The sequence below is a fragment of the Oryza sativa genome, chromosome 3 (assembly GCF_034140825.1).
Source record: "Oryza sativa Japonica Group chromosome 3, ASM3414082v1".
In the NCBI taxonomy this organism is placed as follows: Eukaryota; Viridiplantae; Streptophyta; class Magnoliopsida; order Poales; family Poaceae; genus Oryza; species Oryza sativa.
Window position 1 is genome coordinate 33352131 of NC_089037.1, and position 16966 is coordinate 33369096.

At 43.0% G+C, this 16966-nt stretch overlaps 5 protein-coding genes across 7 annotated transcripts; 1 reads left to right on the forward strand and 4 right to left on the reverse strand.

The window, feature by feature from the left end:
• Positions 1 to 558: 558 nt before the first annotated feature.
• LOC4334312 (alpha N-terminal protein methyltransferase 1-like) lies at positions 559 to 3158 on the reverse strand. The gene is made up of 8 exons (NM_001418733.1): positions 2862 to 3158; positions 2603 to 2741; positions 2423 to 2481; positions 2003 to 2122; positions 1802 to 1903; positions 1194 to 1248; positions 993 to 1090; positions 559 to 910 (listed from the first exon to the last, which is right to left on the reverse strand). Exons 1-8 carry the CDS (start codon positions 3081 to 3083, stop codon positions 782 to 784), a joined length of 924 nt encoding a protein of 307 aa, NP_001405662.1. The 5' UTR covers positions 3084 to 3158; the 3' UTR covers positions 559 to 781.
• Positions 3159 to 4186: 1028 nt separating this feature from the next.
• Positions 4187 to 7609, reverse strand: LOC9269534 (uncharacterized). Its single transcript, XM_015773079.3, has 11 exons — positions 7213 to 7609; positions 6543 to 6731; positions 6387 to 6440; positions 5919 to 6029; positions 5731 to 5793; positions 5408 to 5662; positions 5138 to 5284; positions 5028 to 5055; positions 4878 to 4948; positions 4643 to 4702; positions 4187 to 4562 (listed from the first exon to the last, which is right to left on the reverse strand). The coding sequence occupies exons 1-11, from the start codon at positions 7459 to 7461 to the stop codon at positions 4494 to 4496; spliced, it is 1296 nt and encodes a 431-aa protein (XP_015628565.1). The 5' UTR covers positions 7462 to 7609; the 3' UTR covers positions 4187 to 4493.
• Positions 7610 to 8332: 723 nt separating this feature from the next.
• LOC4334314 (pentatricopeptide repeat-containing protein At4g21300) lies at positions 8333 to 16918 on the forward strand. Of its 3 annotated transcripts, none has more exons than XM_066308541.1 (6): positions 8333 to 10983; positions 11547 to 11701; positions 12367 to 12540; positions 12619 to 12669; positions 13130 to 13402; positions 15481 to 16918. In XM_066308541.1, exons 1-2 carry the CDS (start codon positions 8440 to 8442, stop codon positions 11559 to 11561), a joined length of 2559 nt encoding a protein of 852 aa, XP_066164638.1. In that variant the 5' UTR covers positions 8333 to 8439; the 3' UTR covers positions 11562 to 11701; positions 12367 to 12540; positions 12619 to 12669; positions 13130 to 13402; positions 15481 to 16918. The 3 variants fall into 3 exon arrangements, with proteins under 3 accessions (XP_066164638.1, XP_015632183.1, XP_066164639.1); XM_015776697.3 differs by having other exon boundaries at positions 13130 to 13385; XM_066308542.1 differs by lacking the exons at positions 12367 to 12540; positions 12619 to 12669; positions 13130 to 13402; positions 15481 to 16918 and adding an exon at positions 11304 to 11412 and having other exon boundaries at positions 11547 to 11694.
• On the reverse strand, positions 12853 to 13855 carry LOC112938267 (uncharacterized). Its single transcript, XM_026023959.2, has 2 exons — positions 13631 to 13855; positions 12853 to 13273 (listed from the first exon to the last, which is right to left on the reverse strand). The coding sequence occupies exons 1-2, from the start codon at positions 13790 to 13792 to the stop codon at positions 13103 to 13105; spliced, it is 333 nt and encodes a 110-aa protein (XP_025879744.1). The 5' UTR covers positions 13793 to 13855; the 3' UTR covers positions 12853 to 13102.
• Positions 14304 to 16537, reverse strand: LOC4334316 (probable ribose-5-phosphate isomerase 4, chloroplastic). The gene is made up of 9 exons (XM_015776703.3): positions 16352 to 16537; positions 16128 to 16255; positions 15917 to 15986; positions 15722 to 15829; positions 15516 to 15611; positions 15378 to 15434; positions 15133 to 15250; positions 14988 to 15054; positions 14304 to 14759 (listed from the first exon to the last, which is right to left on the reverse strand). The coding sequence occupies exons 1-9, from the start codon at positions 16535 to 16537 to the stop codon at positions 14690 to 14692; spliced, it is 900 nt and encodes a 299-aa protein (XP_015632189.1). The 3' UTR covers positions 14304 to 14689.
• Positions 16919 to 16966: the final 48 nt, after the last annotated feature.

A 16966-nucleotide genomic window follows, 5' to 3' on the forward strand; every position in this document is an offset into this window, starting at 1 on the left:
TAGTAGTCCAAGAGGGTAGCGTTCTGGTGCTTCGCCTTCTCCAGTTCCTCCTTTAGTTTTTTGTTTTCGGCCTTAGCCTGCCTTAGGGATTCGGCCACCACCTCTCGCTCCTGGTTTTTTCGACCAAGGTCTCCCTCGAGCCGACGTAGACGGTCCTTGTACCCGTCGAGGCGGGCCCGAACGGACTGCTCCATGTTGCAGTGGGCTAAAAGTGCCTAGCGAAGAGAAAGGGGGAGCAAAAAAGTTAGCAAGAAACATTAAAGTTTTGAGCGCATCCAAAGCAATTTAGAGCAAAGAACGTACCCGAACGAGTAACCGCTGTGCATCCCTCATCAAACTCGTTTAGCTCGGTAAATGGGCTAGGCCCGCTAGCCGGCGAAACAAGTTGACTCACCCCTCTGACAAAGGGGATGAGCTCCAAGCGGGTCTCGAAATCCGCCGGGACAAAGCGAGGGACTGACAACGAATTGTTGTCGGAGACGGATTTCTCAACGGCTGAAACGGGAAATGATATTTTACTCTTTTTGTTTTGAATAAGACGAATGGTCAAACGTCATGTGAAAAATCAACAACATCATACATTTTGAAATGGAGGGAGTAGTATGTTACAACAGCATCCAATAATCCAGCAGCAAGTGAAAAAAAATCAATTTAGCCACAGTAAAACTGTGCCTATTCAAATTGAAATGTACACCAAACAAAAATGAATGTGCAAAATTCGAGACAGACATTTAGCAATACATTGCCAGACAGTGTAATAACCCATCTAATATGGGGGATTTTAAGAGCGGATCATACGGGGTGAATTTTTAGGGCGCCTTCTCTTCCCATTTTTTTGAATTTTCGGCTTTTCAGTCACCAATGCATACATTTTAACAGCAAATAATTCCTTTGGAAGGTCGCTCTGGTCCTGTTATAATTGCAAGATTAGATGATTTACAGGGAAAATATGAAGTTTGTAATTGAAAATTGCAATTTTATGACATGCATACCTTAATGCTATGGATATATAAACCACATTTTTTAAATAGCTCCTTGAAGTACGCATCAGATCTAGTGATACTGTTATCCTCCTTGTCCAAAACAAATCCTGAAAGTGCAGTACCTCATATTAATTCCCAAATAAGTACGATGTTAAATCTCTCAAAAAGTATACGCAGTAATCAGACAAACCATTTGATACAGTGACTCACCGTTTCTTGCAATATTCTCCTTCAGTACAAAAAATCCATTGGGTTTGAGCCCAATCTGGAAGCAATATTACCAATCCAAACTTAATTAGAATGCGTAGAGATGGAATATCTTAATTCGGATTTTATCACTACTAATAATAAGTGCAGAAACATGAATATTGATATTTTTCATTCGATAAAATTAGAAATAGGCTGAAAATAAAGACTCGAAGACCAGAAATACTACTTGGCATGGATTTAGAACAAAGTATCGGCATCCAACTAGCAGTAAACTCCCTCAAAATAAATATAGCAGTGCAACAGACATAATTATCAAGGTAGAAGTGGTAGCATCATTGATCAACTGGACAGGTATTTGCAGATAGTATATAGTAACAAACAACTTTGTATTCATGCACAAGAAGAAGTTTATCTGTATCGAAGGGAAAAAAAAGACCAGTTTCCTTCTATAAAAATAATGGTATAATGCTATAGCATATATTAACATCTTTTTGCGCACAACAAAAATTTTAAATCTAACTGTCAAGCACAGATGAATACTTCAATACAAACAGAAACAAATCATTGTAACAGTAAAATTTACATAATATATGAATTAAATGCAGCACCTTTGCACGGTTAAAAAATGAAATAAAGTCATCATCAGGAAGTTGCCCTATGCACCACTGGATCCATATTACATCATATCTTCCTTCATCAGGAGTGAAATCCTAAGCAACAAATGAATGCTATTATAAGAAATGGAGTGGAAAACAGCACAAAGTATCAAACTTCAATTAACAATGATCTAAAGAAGTAGAGAAACCAACCTGAAGAGGTACACAATAAAAATTAGCAGCCTTATGTGTATCTTCCCCTACTTCCATACATTCAGTAAGATTTTCCTGTGCCGCTTCTAGAAAATGGGACACTGGCTCAACAAGATCAACCTGAGCACCCATTTCCAGTTTAAAACAAACCATTGGAAGATACAGACAAAGAACATCAACAATAAATATTACAGATAAAAAAGAACAAAAAATAGTACTCCTACTAGAGTTATGCTTGACTGGCAAAACAAAATGCATTGATTCTTGCCAATATATCATCATGTGGGTACTACAACAGCAGCTGCATGGACTGAAGATAACTCTATATGGTCTAACAATATCATGATACCGATAAGCATGTGAGCGTCCATGATTACAGTTACATCTCAAAGATTGTGAGAGAAACATACAGAGGCATACCTCGTTGAAATGCCTAAGAAGAAAATTCTTTGTAACCCTCCCGATGCCCGAGCCACAATCTGCCATAAATTCAGACATCAACCAAGTGGATCAAGCTGCATATCAGCACGGCGACGATTGTATATAGCTCTAGCACCGTGAACAGCCAAAAAGAATATCCTTCCACAGAAGTGAACTCACCGAGGGCGACGAGATGGCGCCTCGCGGCGCCGAATCGCTCGGCGAGGAGAGGACGGAGGAACGCGTCGCTGCCCTTGACGTCCACGTCGTTCACGCATCCGTACCCTCCAAGGACACCCTCGGTCGACGCCTCCACGCCCTAGCACACCCAAATCAAGAAAACTTGTAGCCGAATTCGCCGCGAGGAGACAATGCGCTCGGATTTGGGGGGGTTTAGGGTTTAGGGAGGAGGAGGAGGGAGTGAGTGAGCGCTCTTTACTTGCCAGTAGGCGATTGCCTTGGAGTACCACTCCTCCCGCTTCCCGCCGCCGCCTGCCTCCTCCTCGCCGGCGACCCCGTTGCTTCCGGCGGCGGGGGCCGGAGCGGGTTCGGCTACCGCGGCGGAGACCGGGGCATCCGCCGCGGCGCCGATTTCGTGCGCCCACATCTCGGTGGCGCTGGAGAATTCCCGGCCTTCGGAATCGAAGCCGCGGGAGTCCATCTCTCCGGCGGCGGCGGCGGCGGCGGCTTGCTTGCGCGCGAGCTTGGAGAAGCTGAGAAGGAAGGAAGAGAGAACGCCTTGTAATAAAGTAGGACTAGTACTTATTTGTAGTTTTTGCAGGGGCCTTTTAGCAAATTTAATCTCCTGCCCTTCTCCCTATCAAATGGTGCCATGAACTAAGGTCCTCTTTAAGCTGTGTTTAGTGTACACCAAAATTAGAAGTTTGGTTGAAATTGAAACGATGTGACGGAAAAATTAGAAATTTATGTGTGTAGGAAAGTTTTGATGTGATAGAAAAGTTGGAAGTTTGAAGAAAAACTTTGAAACTAAACACGGCCTTAGCAGAGCTCCAAAATTCAAAATTCAAGATTTCTTAGAGGTAAGGTCCTCTTTGTACAACTCAATATTCAAGATTTCTTAGAGCTAAGGTCCTCTTTAGCAGAGCTCCAAAATTTTACGGAGCTGAGTATTTCAAGGTCCACAATACATCCATGGATTTGGATCTACGATTACGTGTATAATATTTGAATAAATCAATTTCTTGCTTTAGATGAAATTTAAAATTTTAAATCACTATAATTTAACATATAAACATCAAACCTATCATGAATTTGAAATCTGGAGCTCTGCCAAACAAAGCCTAAGTATTCCTTAAATCTATGGATTTAAATTTACGATTATATGGATAACATTTCTATAAATTAGTTTGTTCCTATTTTAGATAAAACTTAAAACTTAAAATCACTATATATTTTTTACATACATCAAATCTACCGTGGATATAAGATCCGTAGCACTGCCAAACAGAGCTTTTTAGAAACACCTTTGATTAGTTTGATATATGAGTCTTTATGATAAGATTTGTTTAATAAACTTTAATAATCAATTTTATATAATAGTAATTTTAAGGTAAATTTACACATACCATTTTTCTTATCCTAAATATCAAATACAGAGTATTTATAACCAGAGGAAGTATTCCTGAAACATAATAACAAAAAAAACAGATATTTCATCTGGAGTGACCTTAAAACATCAAGCATCTGTTGTGAGCAAAACAATATTAGCAATTTTTTCTTCTGCACATGGCTGGACTAGTGGACTGGCAGTCTGGGGATAGTTCCCTTAACACTTAAAAAAGATGTCGCATCAAATTTTCGATTGAAGATTACAATGTTCAAATGACAGTTTATAAGTAGGTATGTCGAATTATACTCTAATGTTTCGTAGAGAGCTTATCTTGAATGATTTACAAAGCCATGGGCTAAAGCAATGATGCCGCAAAGTTCCAATGACGCAAGTACAGTTAATGTCTCAGACAAAAAAAAATCCCATGATCTGTTTCTCTCTTGTGCAAAATTCGAGTATATATTGAAACTTCTCGCTGCTGCTATTATTGTTGAGTTGTTGTCAAACGTTGAACCGGAAAAGCATGACATCGCCTTCCTGCACGATGTAATCCTTCCCTTCCAACCTCAACTGCAGTGACAGAGGTAACAGGTGAACACATATCTCTAGCCCTAGAATTCGTTGCATAATAAATTGCAAAATTGTTTTACCAATCCCTTCTCCCTTGCAACTCCAAGAGAACCCGCCGCGACAAAATCATCATATGATACCTGGGATATGGTAAATGACCATTGAAAAATCAGTAAAAGAATATCTAAAAGAATACTAGGAAGTGAGCAATATCTTGATCAAATGCATCTAAAGAGATGCAGATATCGCCAAATCTTAACTCCATCGAGCCAATTACTAGAACCATTAGTTAACCTTTGTGATTATGGAACTTACAGTTTCAGCTCTAATGAAGCCTTTCTGAAAGTCACTGTGAATAACTCCTGCTGCTTGAGGTGCAGTCATGCCTAACACACAGTCAAAACTTTTAGTTTATACAGTAATTGAAATGCCACAAAAGAACAGCACTGTGAAGAAGAATAAAACCTGCAAGAATAGTCCAAGCTTTTGTTTCCTGATAAAGAGGGGGGAAATTGGAATCAAATGGCAATACCAAAAACCAGGAAACGAAGTAGTCCCTTGACACAAAATTTCACCTTATCTCCAGTTGTGAAATAAGTCCTCAATCCCAGAAGGTCATATGTTGCCTTTACCAAATTTCCTAGTCCACTTTCAGTAACACCAAGGGATTTTAGATATTCGACTCTCTCTTCTAATGGCAGTTCAGCAAGTTCAGCCTCAACCTGATTTGTGTTCCACACATTTATTTTTGCTTAGATCAATGCGAACATATTGTTTAGGTAGTATCGATCAATGTCTAAGTAAACAAATGCTCAGATGTACTCATGTAGATGCGTATTACAAACCTGAGCTGATATTGTAACCATGCCAGATTCCAAGTCTGTTGCTAGTTTGGCTACCTCTTTGACATGAGGGTTGTTACCAGGTTCAGCAAGATCAGATTCAGTTACGTTGGCAACATAAATGACAGGTTTCATAGTTAGTAGACAAAGATGTTGGATAGCTTCTTTCTCATGGTCAGCCAAATCAACAGATCTAGCAGGTTTTCCATCCATAAGTACAGTCTGAATTTTTTCCAATCCAGTCCTCTCTGCTTGTTCCTGAGTAGTGAGAACTGTTGGGATCTATAATAACCATCAAAATAAGGAGAAGAGCCTGAAAACCTTACCTTGACCTTTACTTGCTGGTCTTTAGTTTTGCTCTTTTTAAGCTTATCCAGTCTTTTCTCTATCTGCATCTCGAACACAATTGTCAGCGTTAATGGCAAAAAAGAAAGCACATAATTAAATCCATACATGTTTTTTTTTCACCCCACAAAGCAAGCAAGGAGATAACATAATGCAGTTACAAAATTACCTGGTCAAGATCAGAAAATATAAGCTCCAGATTAATTACATCAATATCTGATTTGGGATCAACTTTCCCACTCACATGAACAATATCATCATCTTCAAAACATCGCACAACCTGAAAAGGCCTTAAAACTCAACGATTAAAACCCCCAAAGGCCCCAAAGGCAAAACATAAGACAGCACAAGAAAGTTAAAATACCGATAATGAATTGCAGTGCCAAGAAAAACAAAGTGACACTCATTATGTGTTCAAATTTTGTATAGAAGCTTAATTGGTACTTTACGAACATTGAAAAAACATCTACCAGAGAATAATATAAAGTTATCCTTAGCAATATGAAAAATACAACAGAATAATATGTAGTACTTGATGAACAATGGAATGAGGCATGCGAAAAATGCATGGTTAAAGTCTCCAGAACTTGACAAATATCTGATGGCAAAAGATTTATAAAAACGACAAGAAACTGACCTGAAGGATGGAATCAACCTCACGGATGTTCGAAAGAAATTGGTTTCCTAGTCCCTGATGTATCACGGTTATATAAACTAGTCAGAACTCAGAAACAACATCAGCCAGAACAGCACATTGACATCCTAACATAAAGCGAAGTCATTAATGAAACACCTCTCCTTTGCTTGCTCCTTTGACGAGACCTGCAATATCCACAAGCTCTATGGATGTTGGGATTGTCTCCTTAGACTTGCTTAATTTTGAGAGCACATGCAAGCGAGCATCTGGGATAGCCACAACACCAACGTTGGGGTTTATGGTGCAGAAGGGAAAGTTTGCAGCTTGTGCCTTCCCATTTTCAACCTGACAACGTTGACAAAAGAATTCATGTTACAACGTAATCAACAATAGCATGCACATTATTGCGAGGAATGGCATGTCCCGTGCAATACGGCAGTTGCATTTTCATGCGTTAAAGATTCACTATACTTCCCATCAAACAATCATCACGACTGCAAAAGCACTCCTGCAGCTAGGGAAATGAAAATTCAGTGCAAAAAATCTGTGACGAGTCCTATCTAAGTTAAGCATCATAAGTTCATAACTAGTCAAACGTTGGAGAGCTGCATCTCTGTGTGGCAAAGAATCAAACAGTTGATGCGCAGTTCCATTGACGCCGCATACCCACTTCATCCTCGACCAAAACCAATCCATGAATCGAGAAGAACTCCTCAAAAGCACAAATAATCAAGATCGCCTTCTTTCTCCTCGAGTTGCTTCCAGCTAAAAACGAGTTCATAACAGCACGGAATTCTTCGGAAGAAGCAGAGGGAAGGTTCCTTACAATGGCATTGAAGAGTGTGGACTTGCCGACGTTGGGCAGGCCGACGATGCCGGCGCGGAGGCTCATGCTAATCCGCGCGTTGCGGCCGGACGCGAACCGCCGGGCGCCTACACCCGCGCTCCGGCGCCACCGCAGGAGACGCGCCGGGGACGCGCACGAGGAAGGCAAGGTGGCCGTCGGAGTCATAGCTGGTGTCCGCGTGAATCCCGCGAACGCAGAGCCGAGTGCGCGGCGAGACATCGTCGCCATAGACACGTACGCCCGCGCGGCGGCAGCGGCGGAGGCGGCGGCGCGGAGCGGAAGGCGGGCGGCTGTACGGTTGTCAGAGAGACGACGAGGCGGGCGGAGGTGAGAGATAGAGTAGATGAGATGGCACGTGAGCCGCTCGTGACGTCACGGCCTTGGAACACAAATGCATTTTAATTTTAAAAATGAACCATTTTAAAACTTATTTTCAAACTTTAAAATCTCCGACTATTGTTAACCTATATGGTGTGACAAAATAGCGTACCCATAGTGAAAGTGACACGTTTGTCACACCATTTAGAATGGAGAAATCAAACATTATAAGTTTCGCTCAAAGACCATTTTTGAAAAGAGATTCAATAAAATGTATTCTCAATCAATGGCTACACGTTAGAACACGATTTGGAACTAAATTGATTATGCACGCCTTTTTTTTCCTCCCAACAGCATCGTCTTCTCCATGCACATCGGCTCATTCCTCGTTCCTCGTCGAAGAACTTCGTGGGAGCAGGCGGCGCTCGACAGCCGACGCGTACGTGAGGAGTGGCTCCTCCCTCGTTCCTCGTTGAAGAACTTCGCGGGAGCAGACGACGCTCGACGGTCGATGCGTAAGCAAGGAGGAGACCAGACGTGCGCTGCTAAACCAGCTAGATTTGAATGGTCAAACTGGCGTGACAGTATTGTTTTGACATGTCGGCGTGACACGAAGGTTTTAAGAAAAGTTTATTTTTAAATTTAAAATTAAAGTTTAAGATATGACATCGGTATCTCAATGACCTGTAGGACCCACATGAGTCAATGACATATGAGTCAGAATAGCATATCTTAAATTTTACAAAATTATAATGGCATGGTTACAATTTTCCCAAAATTCAATGGTTCGGAAAGAAAAAAAAAATTCGAAGCGAAGCCTCGAAATCAAACGCGGCGAGTGAGTCGCCGCCGCCTCACTTCCCCTCCTCGGCCTCGTCGGCGGCTGCCATGCGCTTCCCACTGCGCCGCCTCCTCATCCGCCGCGTCGAGCTCACGCCGCCGCCACGGCCATGCTGCCTTCGCACCACCACCTTCTCCACCACGGCCGCCGCCGCCTCCCCCGACCGCCGCCTCCTCGCCGTGCTCCGCGGCTGCGTCTCCCCGTCGCACCTCTCGCTCGGACTGCAGGTGCACGGGCGCGCCGTCACCGCGGGGCTCCACGCCACCGACACGGCGCTCCAGACCCGCCTCGTCGGCATGTACGTCCTCGCGCGCCGCTTCCGCGACGCCGTCGCGGTGTTCTCCTCGCTGCCACGGGGCGCCGCCGCTTGCGCGCTCCCGTGGAACTGGCTCATCCGCGGGCTCACCATGGCGGGGGACTACCGCTCCGCGCTCCTCTTCTACCTCAAGATGTGGGCGCACCCCTCCGCGCCGCTCCCGGACAGCCACACCTTCCCCTACGTCGTCAAGTCCTGCGCCGCGCTTGGCGCGATCGCTCTCGGCCGCCTCGTGCACCGCACCGCGCGGACGCTCGGGCTCGACGGCGACATGTTCGTCGGCAGCGCGCTGATCAAAATGTACGCCAATGGCGGCCTCCTCTGGGACGCGCGGCAGGTGTTCGACGGAATGGCGGAGCGGGATTGTGTCCTGTGGAATGTGATGATGGACGGGTATGTGAAAGCTGGGAGCGTGTCGAGCGCGGTGGAGCTATTCGGGGACATGAGAGCGAGCGGTTGCGAACCCAATTTCGCAACCTTGGCATGCTTTCTATCTGTTTCTGCCACAGAGAGTGACTTGTTCTTTGGGGTGCAGCTCCACACGCTTGCTGTGAAGTATGGGTTAGAATCTGAGGTGGCGGTGGCGAACACACTGGTGTCTATGTATGCCAAATGCAAATGCCTGGATGATGGCTGGAAGTTGTTTGGCCTGATGCCGCGTGATGACTTGGTGACCTGGAACGGGATGATATCCGGATGTGTGCAAAATGGTTTTGTTGATCAGGCATTGCTTTTGTTTTGTGATATGCAGAAGAGTGGTATTCGACCGGATTCAGTTACACTGGTGAGCTTGCTACCAGCTTTGACTGACTTGAATGGTTTCAATCAGGGGAAGGAGCTTCATGGTTATATTGTCAGAAACTGTGTGCACATGGATGTATTCTTGGTTAGTGCTTTGGTGGATATCTATTTCAAGTGCAGAGCAGTGAGGATGGCACAAAGTGTCTATGATTCTTCTAAAGCCATTGATGTGGTTATCGGCAGCACTATGATTTCTGGTTATGTTCTAAATGGGATGAGTCAAGAGGCAGTGAAAATGTTCCGATATTTGTTGGAACAAGGCATCAGACCAAATGCTGTAGCGATTGCTAGTGTGTTGCCGGCCTGTGCTAGCATGGCAGCTATGAAGCTTGGTCAGGAACTCCATAGTTATGCTCTGAAAAATGCATATGAAGGAAGGTGTTATGTGGAGAGTGCACTAATGGACATGTATGCTAAATGTGGCAGGCTTGACCTGAGCCATTATATTTTCTCTAAGATATCTGCTAAGGACGAAGTGACATGGAACTCAATGATTTCAAGCTTTGCACAAAATGGGGAACCAGAAGAAGCCCTTAACCTTTTCCGTGAAATGTGTATGGAAGGAGTAAAGTACAGTAATGTGACCATATCTTCTGTGCTATCAGCTTGTGCAAGCTTACCAGCTATATATTACGGAAAGGAGATTCATGGTGTCGTCATAAAGGGCCCCATAAGAGCAGACTTGTTTGCTGAGAGTGCTCTTATAGATATGTATGGCAAATGTGGTAACTTAGAATGGGCTCATCGTGTTTTTGAGTCCATGCCTGAGAAAAATGAAGTCTCATGGAATAGCATAATTGCTTCCTATGGGGCTTATGGCCTTGTTAAGGAGTCAGTAAGTTTATTACGCCATATGCAAGAGGAGGGATTCAAGGCAGATCATGTAACGTTCCTCGCTTTGGTTTCTGCTTGTGCTCATGCTGGACAAGTTCAGGAAGGATTGCGACTTTTCCGATGTATGACCGAGGAATATCAGATTGCACCTCGAATGGAGCATTTTGCTTGCATGGTTGACCTATATAGTCGGGCAGGGAAGTTGGATAAAGCTATGGAATTGATTGTTGATATGCCTTTCAAGCCAGATGCTGGTATTTGGGGTGCTCTTCTCCATGCTTGCCGTGTGCATCGCAATGTCGAACTTGCAGAGATTGCTTCACAGGAATTATTTAAGTTGGATCCTCATAATTCTGGTTATTATGTGCTCATGTCCAATATCAATGCAGTTGCTGGACGATGGGATGGTGTATCAAAAGTGAGAAGGTTAATGAAGGATACGAAAGTCCAAAAGATACCTGGTTACAGCTGGGTAGATGTAAATAACACCAGCCATTTATTTGTTGCAGCAGATAAAAGCCACCCTGATTCTGAAGATATTTACATGTCCTTGAAGAGTATTCTTCTAGAATTAAGAGAGGAAGGTTACATTCCCATGCCAGATTTATGTTGTCCCACGCACCTGGACAGCAGCACACAGGTTCAGCAACAATAACTCTGCAACTTGTTTGATTGTGCACTTTCATACTTCAAACCTTTTGAACTGCTGTGTCAATAATGTCTAAACATGTTCTGAAGATACTATGTTATGGATCTACATACTAACTAGCCTCTGTTGAAAAGCCATCACTGCTCTGCTAGCATCATTGTAGTACCAGATTGTCTATCCATTAATAGCATGCAACATCAGAATGTAGGGTCACTTGGGCAATTGAAGTTTAGGTAACCTGTCACAGATCGTCTCTGTGTTCAGTGAACAGAACAATGGCATATCATGACTTACCTTAACATTCTTTGCAGATTGGCTAAATCAGAATGGCATTCTTGAATCTCGACAAATATATGATGCCCCTATGCTATTGTGCATTTTCTGTCAAGGAATTATCAAAAGCTATTTCTATCTGATTCAGTAATGTCGTAACATTGCCTGGTTCAGGAATTCATTTATTTTGTTGTTTCTTATGTGTGCGTTAATGAAAAGTTTGGTAAGAGTTGCCAGTCTAGAGTTAAGATTTTACTGCTAATGTCTTTATCTTCTTGCAGGTCATGGGGATTTGATTGCGATGTTGTCCAACACTGCAAGCTGATCTTCTGCTGATGATTAATTGAGAACCATTATATCATTATCATACAAACTTTTGTTTGTGACCAAATGATCTTCTTATGCAGCTTATTCAATATCTTCATCTGAAAAAGTGGTGGGTTGACTTACATTGCTCGTACATTAATTGCTTCAAGAGTGTAGGGTTCATCTAACTGACTAAGTAACTATGTCAATCAACCTTCTCCTTGTTGTTCAGGGCTGTTCATATCATGACAATTAAAATCTTCTGCGTTTCAACCTTCTCCTTGTTGTTCAGGAGGGTTCATATAATACCAAATTTAAAATCTTCTGCATGATTCAAATGTTTTTTGTGTACCAACATGGTTAGCCTTATTCTCTTACGGTACTCAATCTGCCAATCATGAGAATTTCAGTTTTGCTGGTTTAGTGTATGTGCCTTTCAATCTTTCAATTTTTTACAGTAACTGAGCAGTGAACTGTGCCAAACTAGATCTGAGAAATATCTATATGATACCTAGAATCAGTACAAAATCCAAAATAAGTGCAGCTACACCTAGGCTTGGTTGAATTTATAGAAGCTTCTTGATGTGAGCCCCTTAATGATTTCTGTAGGTGTTATCCTGCATAAATAAATCCAGAAGCATATTGCCTTGTCTTATTTGTGAAAAGTTGTTCCATTTTGCCACTGGCGTGAGTTTTTTTTTTCATGACATTTCTTGGTTAAATTATGTGTGTTCTTGTTCCATCAAGGCCCTACTATCCAACCTTTATCTCGTGTGTAATCTAAGTGAACATCAGGCTGCAGGATGAGAGGGTCATGAAAACAACATCGGCGTCAAAGCTTGGCAAGTTAATGCACCATCGTTTCCTAGAAAGTATTTCATTGAATAAGGCTTGAGTTGTATTATATGGTGCTAATAATAATTTGGAACTTTCACATCAATGAAGTCCAGCTTTTGAACTGATCAAAAGGTAATTTTATCGGTTTTACCCATATCAATCGTACAATTTAGCATGATAGTTAGTTATATGTGTTGGTTTATGTTACAGGGCTTTGCACATGAACAGAGGGCTCCTTGATTGCTAACTTGGAGATATCTAGTAAGTTTGCTCAGATTTTGAAAAGGAAATATTCGTCAGTTAATGATATAAATCAAAAGATCCTTATGTTGACTTTATTATTATATAGGATCCTGTATTCATGAAAAACATGGTACTATATTATATTATATATACAAGAGATTTCTGTATTTCTGTTGTTTCTGAATAGTAACCTCACAATGGTTGATTTCAAGGCCATGTTTTTCCCCCTTGCATAGCTGTCACTTGGTACCAATGTTTCATAAACATTTCATGTAAAGAGCAACAGTACTTGAAGTACATACATATGAAGTTGGCCGATGTTCTGATCCATAATCTGGATCATAACAATAGCATCACAAACTCAAGTTAAGAATAGTACAGGGTCACTTTATACTACACAAACCGTCACGTTTCTTTTGATTCATGTATTCCTGTTTAAGAGACTTTTAACTCATATGTCGTCGTCCAAAATTTTCAGATCTTTTGGAAGCTTCTCACGCTGTATGCGTGCAAGGCTCTGAGGATTTCTGATTGCATCCAGCATCCTGTCCAAGAATTCAATGAACTGGCGATCTTCATGAGCAACCTGAGGATCTGAAAACCTATCGAAGCGATACTGATCCTGCACGTTCCATTACAACCATAAAGCTTCAAAAAACAGAGGAACTCCAGCACTAAGCAATAGATACATCGTGGGGATATCATATACTACATAAGTACGTCTTAAATCACAGGTATGTGCAAACAGAAGGTCAGTAAACTTGTAGATATATATTTACCTCAAGTTTAGTTTTATGATGATTATGATTACTAGTTTACCACAATCTTGGAATTTATTTGACACTGTACATGAAAAGCTGAACAACAACACATCTACTTGTCTAAGCACAAACCTTTTATTTAAACGGAATAACCAAACCACAAACATTCAACTTCGATGTAGAAAAAAAAAAAGGCAAATTTTGGATAGAGGTCGAACCTTGATCGTCGTGTCGACTTGCCCACACGCGCTGCTGCAGAAGGATTGATAGCTCGCCGGAGAAAGACGACGGAGCCCCTCCCCATGGAACAGCTGCAGCTGGCGATGGCCGGAGAGGCGGCAGATCGCCTGAATTCTCCCGAGGACCAACTCCGATGCCATGTTTGCCCAAGCAAGCGGTTATCCTTTGTTCCCCTCTTCTAATTTTCCCCTACTTCAATCTACAAGCTTCTCCAGGGATCGAGCAGTAGTTGTAGTTGTAGTACTATCGGAGTATTACGCAAGGTATCGGCAGTCATGGAAAGCTTCGTTGGCCTCGTTTGGACCGGCCGGGTCAGAGATTGACTGAGATTAGCAGTCATCCTTTGACGGAACGTTCTTTGGTCTCGTCACTGATGACTAGATAATCGCAAGTCACAACGTGTCTCCTGATCTCATCTTTGATTTCTCCTCCTGTAGCTATCTTGTTGATTACTACTAGGTTTGTCTCCGCACACCTGGGATGCTCCCAGTTTAGTTATTATCCCTCTCAGGCTCTGCCACGTAGAGCAGAATTACCATGGCTGTAGACCCCAAGGCGCCGTTTGGGCGCGTAACTGAATTTTTTAGAGATGTTTCGTTACGATCCTTGATTGCCAATTTGGCTGGAAAGATATGGCATCTGTAGCAATAATTTTGATCGAGAAAACGTGTACGCGTTTCAGCGGAAGCCTGGAAAGATGCTTCGAGAAGAATATTTTGCCAATTGGTCATACATATTACATGGTCGCTGGCCAACTTTCTTTTATGACTCGGCTCAAACTTTTAATCCATGGTCTCTGAAAACTTAATATAGACGTGATTCACAAAAAAAAAAACAGAAAAATTCACACGATTCTTCACAGTAACTGTAGATCTCGGGTTGTAAAATTCTCCGGTCGTGTGGTGGTTGTCATAAACCGAACGACAACAATGTCGTATGGTGAAAAAAAATACTGCCACACGATTAACTCACTGGCATTTTTCAGCCTATCTGCAATAGATTCTTCTGTAAAACTTGGTGAATTTGTATTTTCGGTGCTATGGTATCACCGATGACTTCTCATCCAAGACCTGCACTTCCCCGTTCAATGCAACTACGACATATGATCTGCAGATAAGGATTGCAATGTCTTAGAATATGTAGAGCACTGCATAGCTGCATTACTGTGCACTCAAGTAGTAAGTGTAGCATTGATAGAAATCTTGGGCATCAATGATTACTAAATATCATAAAGGAAAGGCTGCTTCTCCTAGGTCTAACTATCTATATCTTTGAAACACCTTGGTCTAGTACTAGATTAAACTATATATAGTCATGTTAGTTTGAGAAATTTACGGAATGCTGGAAACTATCCCATGGTCCACGACACCGGCAATTTTCTCCAAGCTTTCTGCTACCTTACCTGTAACCGAAACAAGTCAAACCAGCTAAAAATCAATCGAAGAAATGGTCACTAAATCATCGAGTTAACTTAGCATACCAAGATCCGGGATGGGAGTTGTGAAGATAACATCAAGTACATGATGGCCCTCCTTGGTAACCAATGGGAAGTCACCTCCTAATGGACCAGCGGTTCCAATCGATGGCCGCCTCCATACCTTCATCAGGTTATCATGTAACGATGACCAATGATGGAAAGTACTCAGATTCACATCACCACAAATCCAGTAGTTGCTCAGACTTCAGAGTAAACATTAGAATTACATAATAAATATATGAGTGCACCTCTGCGTCTCCTAGGAACAAGTCATCAATCTCTTCAGCAGTGTCGATCCAATTTGCCTGAAATGACCCGTTCTTCTATTAATGATGATTATTGCAATTGCAGAAAACTGATCACTCCAGTACCAGAAGGTGGCTTACACTTTTCACCAAGACTGGAATTGAACCTTCGATGCCTTTCACATATTTTTCATGGCCAATGATGAAGGCAAGTTTATCAGCTGATTTAACAATACCCTATGGAGGCATTTTCACATGACAATGTGGAAAAGAAGAGAACAGATTACACCAAGGTTGTCTCGATGAGCAACTAAATGAATCTCATTTCTGATGAGCTTTTTGAATACCTTCTCCACCATGAAAGAAGGCTCTCCGCTCTCCGTTTTCCGACGGCCAATGACAGCGGTCATTGTGTCCTCTTCAATTATATCAGCATCAGTGAAAGCAAAGTCAATCTATATGTCAGTAAACACCGTTTCAGCAGTTCACCCACTTTCTCCCATTGTCAGCAAGATTTACAATGGTGAAAGAAATCAACATACTTGGGTGCCTTCCTCGTAGCTGCTGACCTGTATCCCTGCTTTCACTGCCTCACTTGCACTGATCGTGGACCTGGCTGATCAACCCCAAGAATGGATTAGATGCAACTGACAAAGCATGTCATCCAAGGAAATTCAGGTCAGGAGCTCATGCGTCCACTCTTGAAACAATGAGTGATCCAAAAAGAAGTTAGCTTCAGCAACCAGAACTTACGAGGGTATTCCAAGGATGCCAGTGAGAGACCCTCGCCGGAGGCGAGTGCCGAGGTACTGGATGGCGAGGCCGGACGCCGGGCCGGAGCCGAGCCCGACCACCATGCCGCTCTCCACAAACCTGTCCACCTGAGGCCAGGCCAGGCCAGCCACCGAGCTCGTCAGAATAATATACACATGATCCAAGCGTCAACGAGCTGATGGAACAGTGGAGAATCCCCTCACCGTGAGCTTGGCGGCGTCGAAGAGGCCGACGACGTCGGCGTCCGCGGCGGCCGCGCAGGTCACAGCACGTCTCCGGCTACGGCGGCGCACGGTGGCCGGTGCGACGTTGCCGATGCGGCGGGGGCGTGGGCACGGGCGGAGCCGCGCCGAAGAGGAGCTCACGCTTGCCCCGGCAACGGCGTCCATGGTTGGGCTGGTGCCTCAGCTTGCTGGCCTAGCGAGCTTGACAGTTGCATACATTGGATGGATGGCACATTGACGAAGCGGATAAGGGGTGCGAAGCAGGTGCAACACCAGCCTATTGTCCTTGTTCTCCTCAGGCCTCATATGCTCGGTTGTGGAGTCACCGATAGCTCTTTGCGGTATAAATACGTTCACTAATCGATTTGTACTCAATTTACATATTCATATGTTTTATACAATGGTAGTTTGTACTCAATTCACATATTCATATGCTTATACAATGGTAGGCTAGCATTTGAATATTGGGTTTTCGTTGCAATTGTACAGTGGGATTTTAGCATCAATAAAATGATTTAGGCTGCGTTTCCCAACACAGCTGCTGCACACGTCCAGAGCGATCGATTAGCACGTGATTAATTAAGTACTCCATCC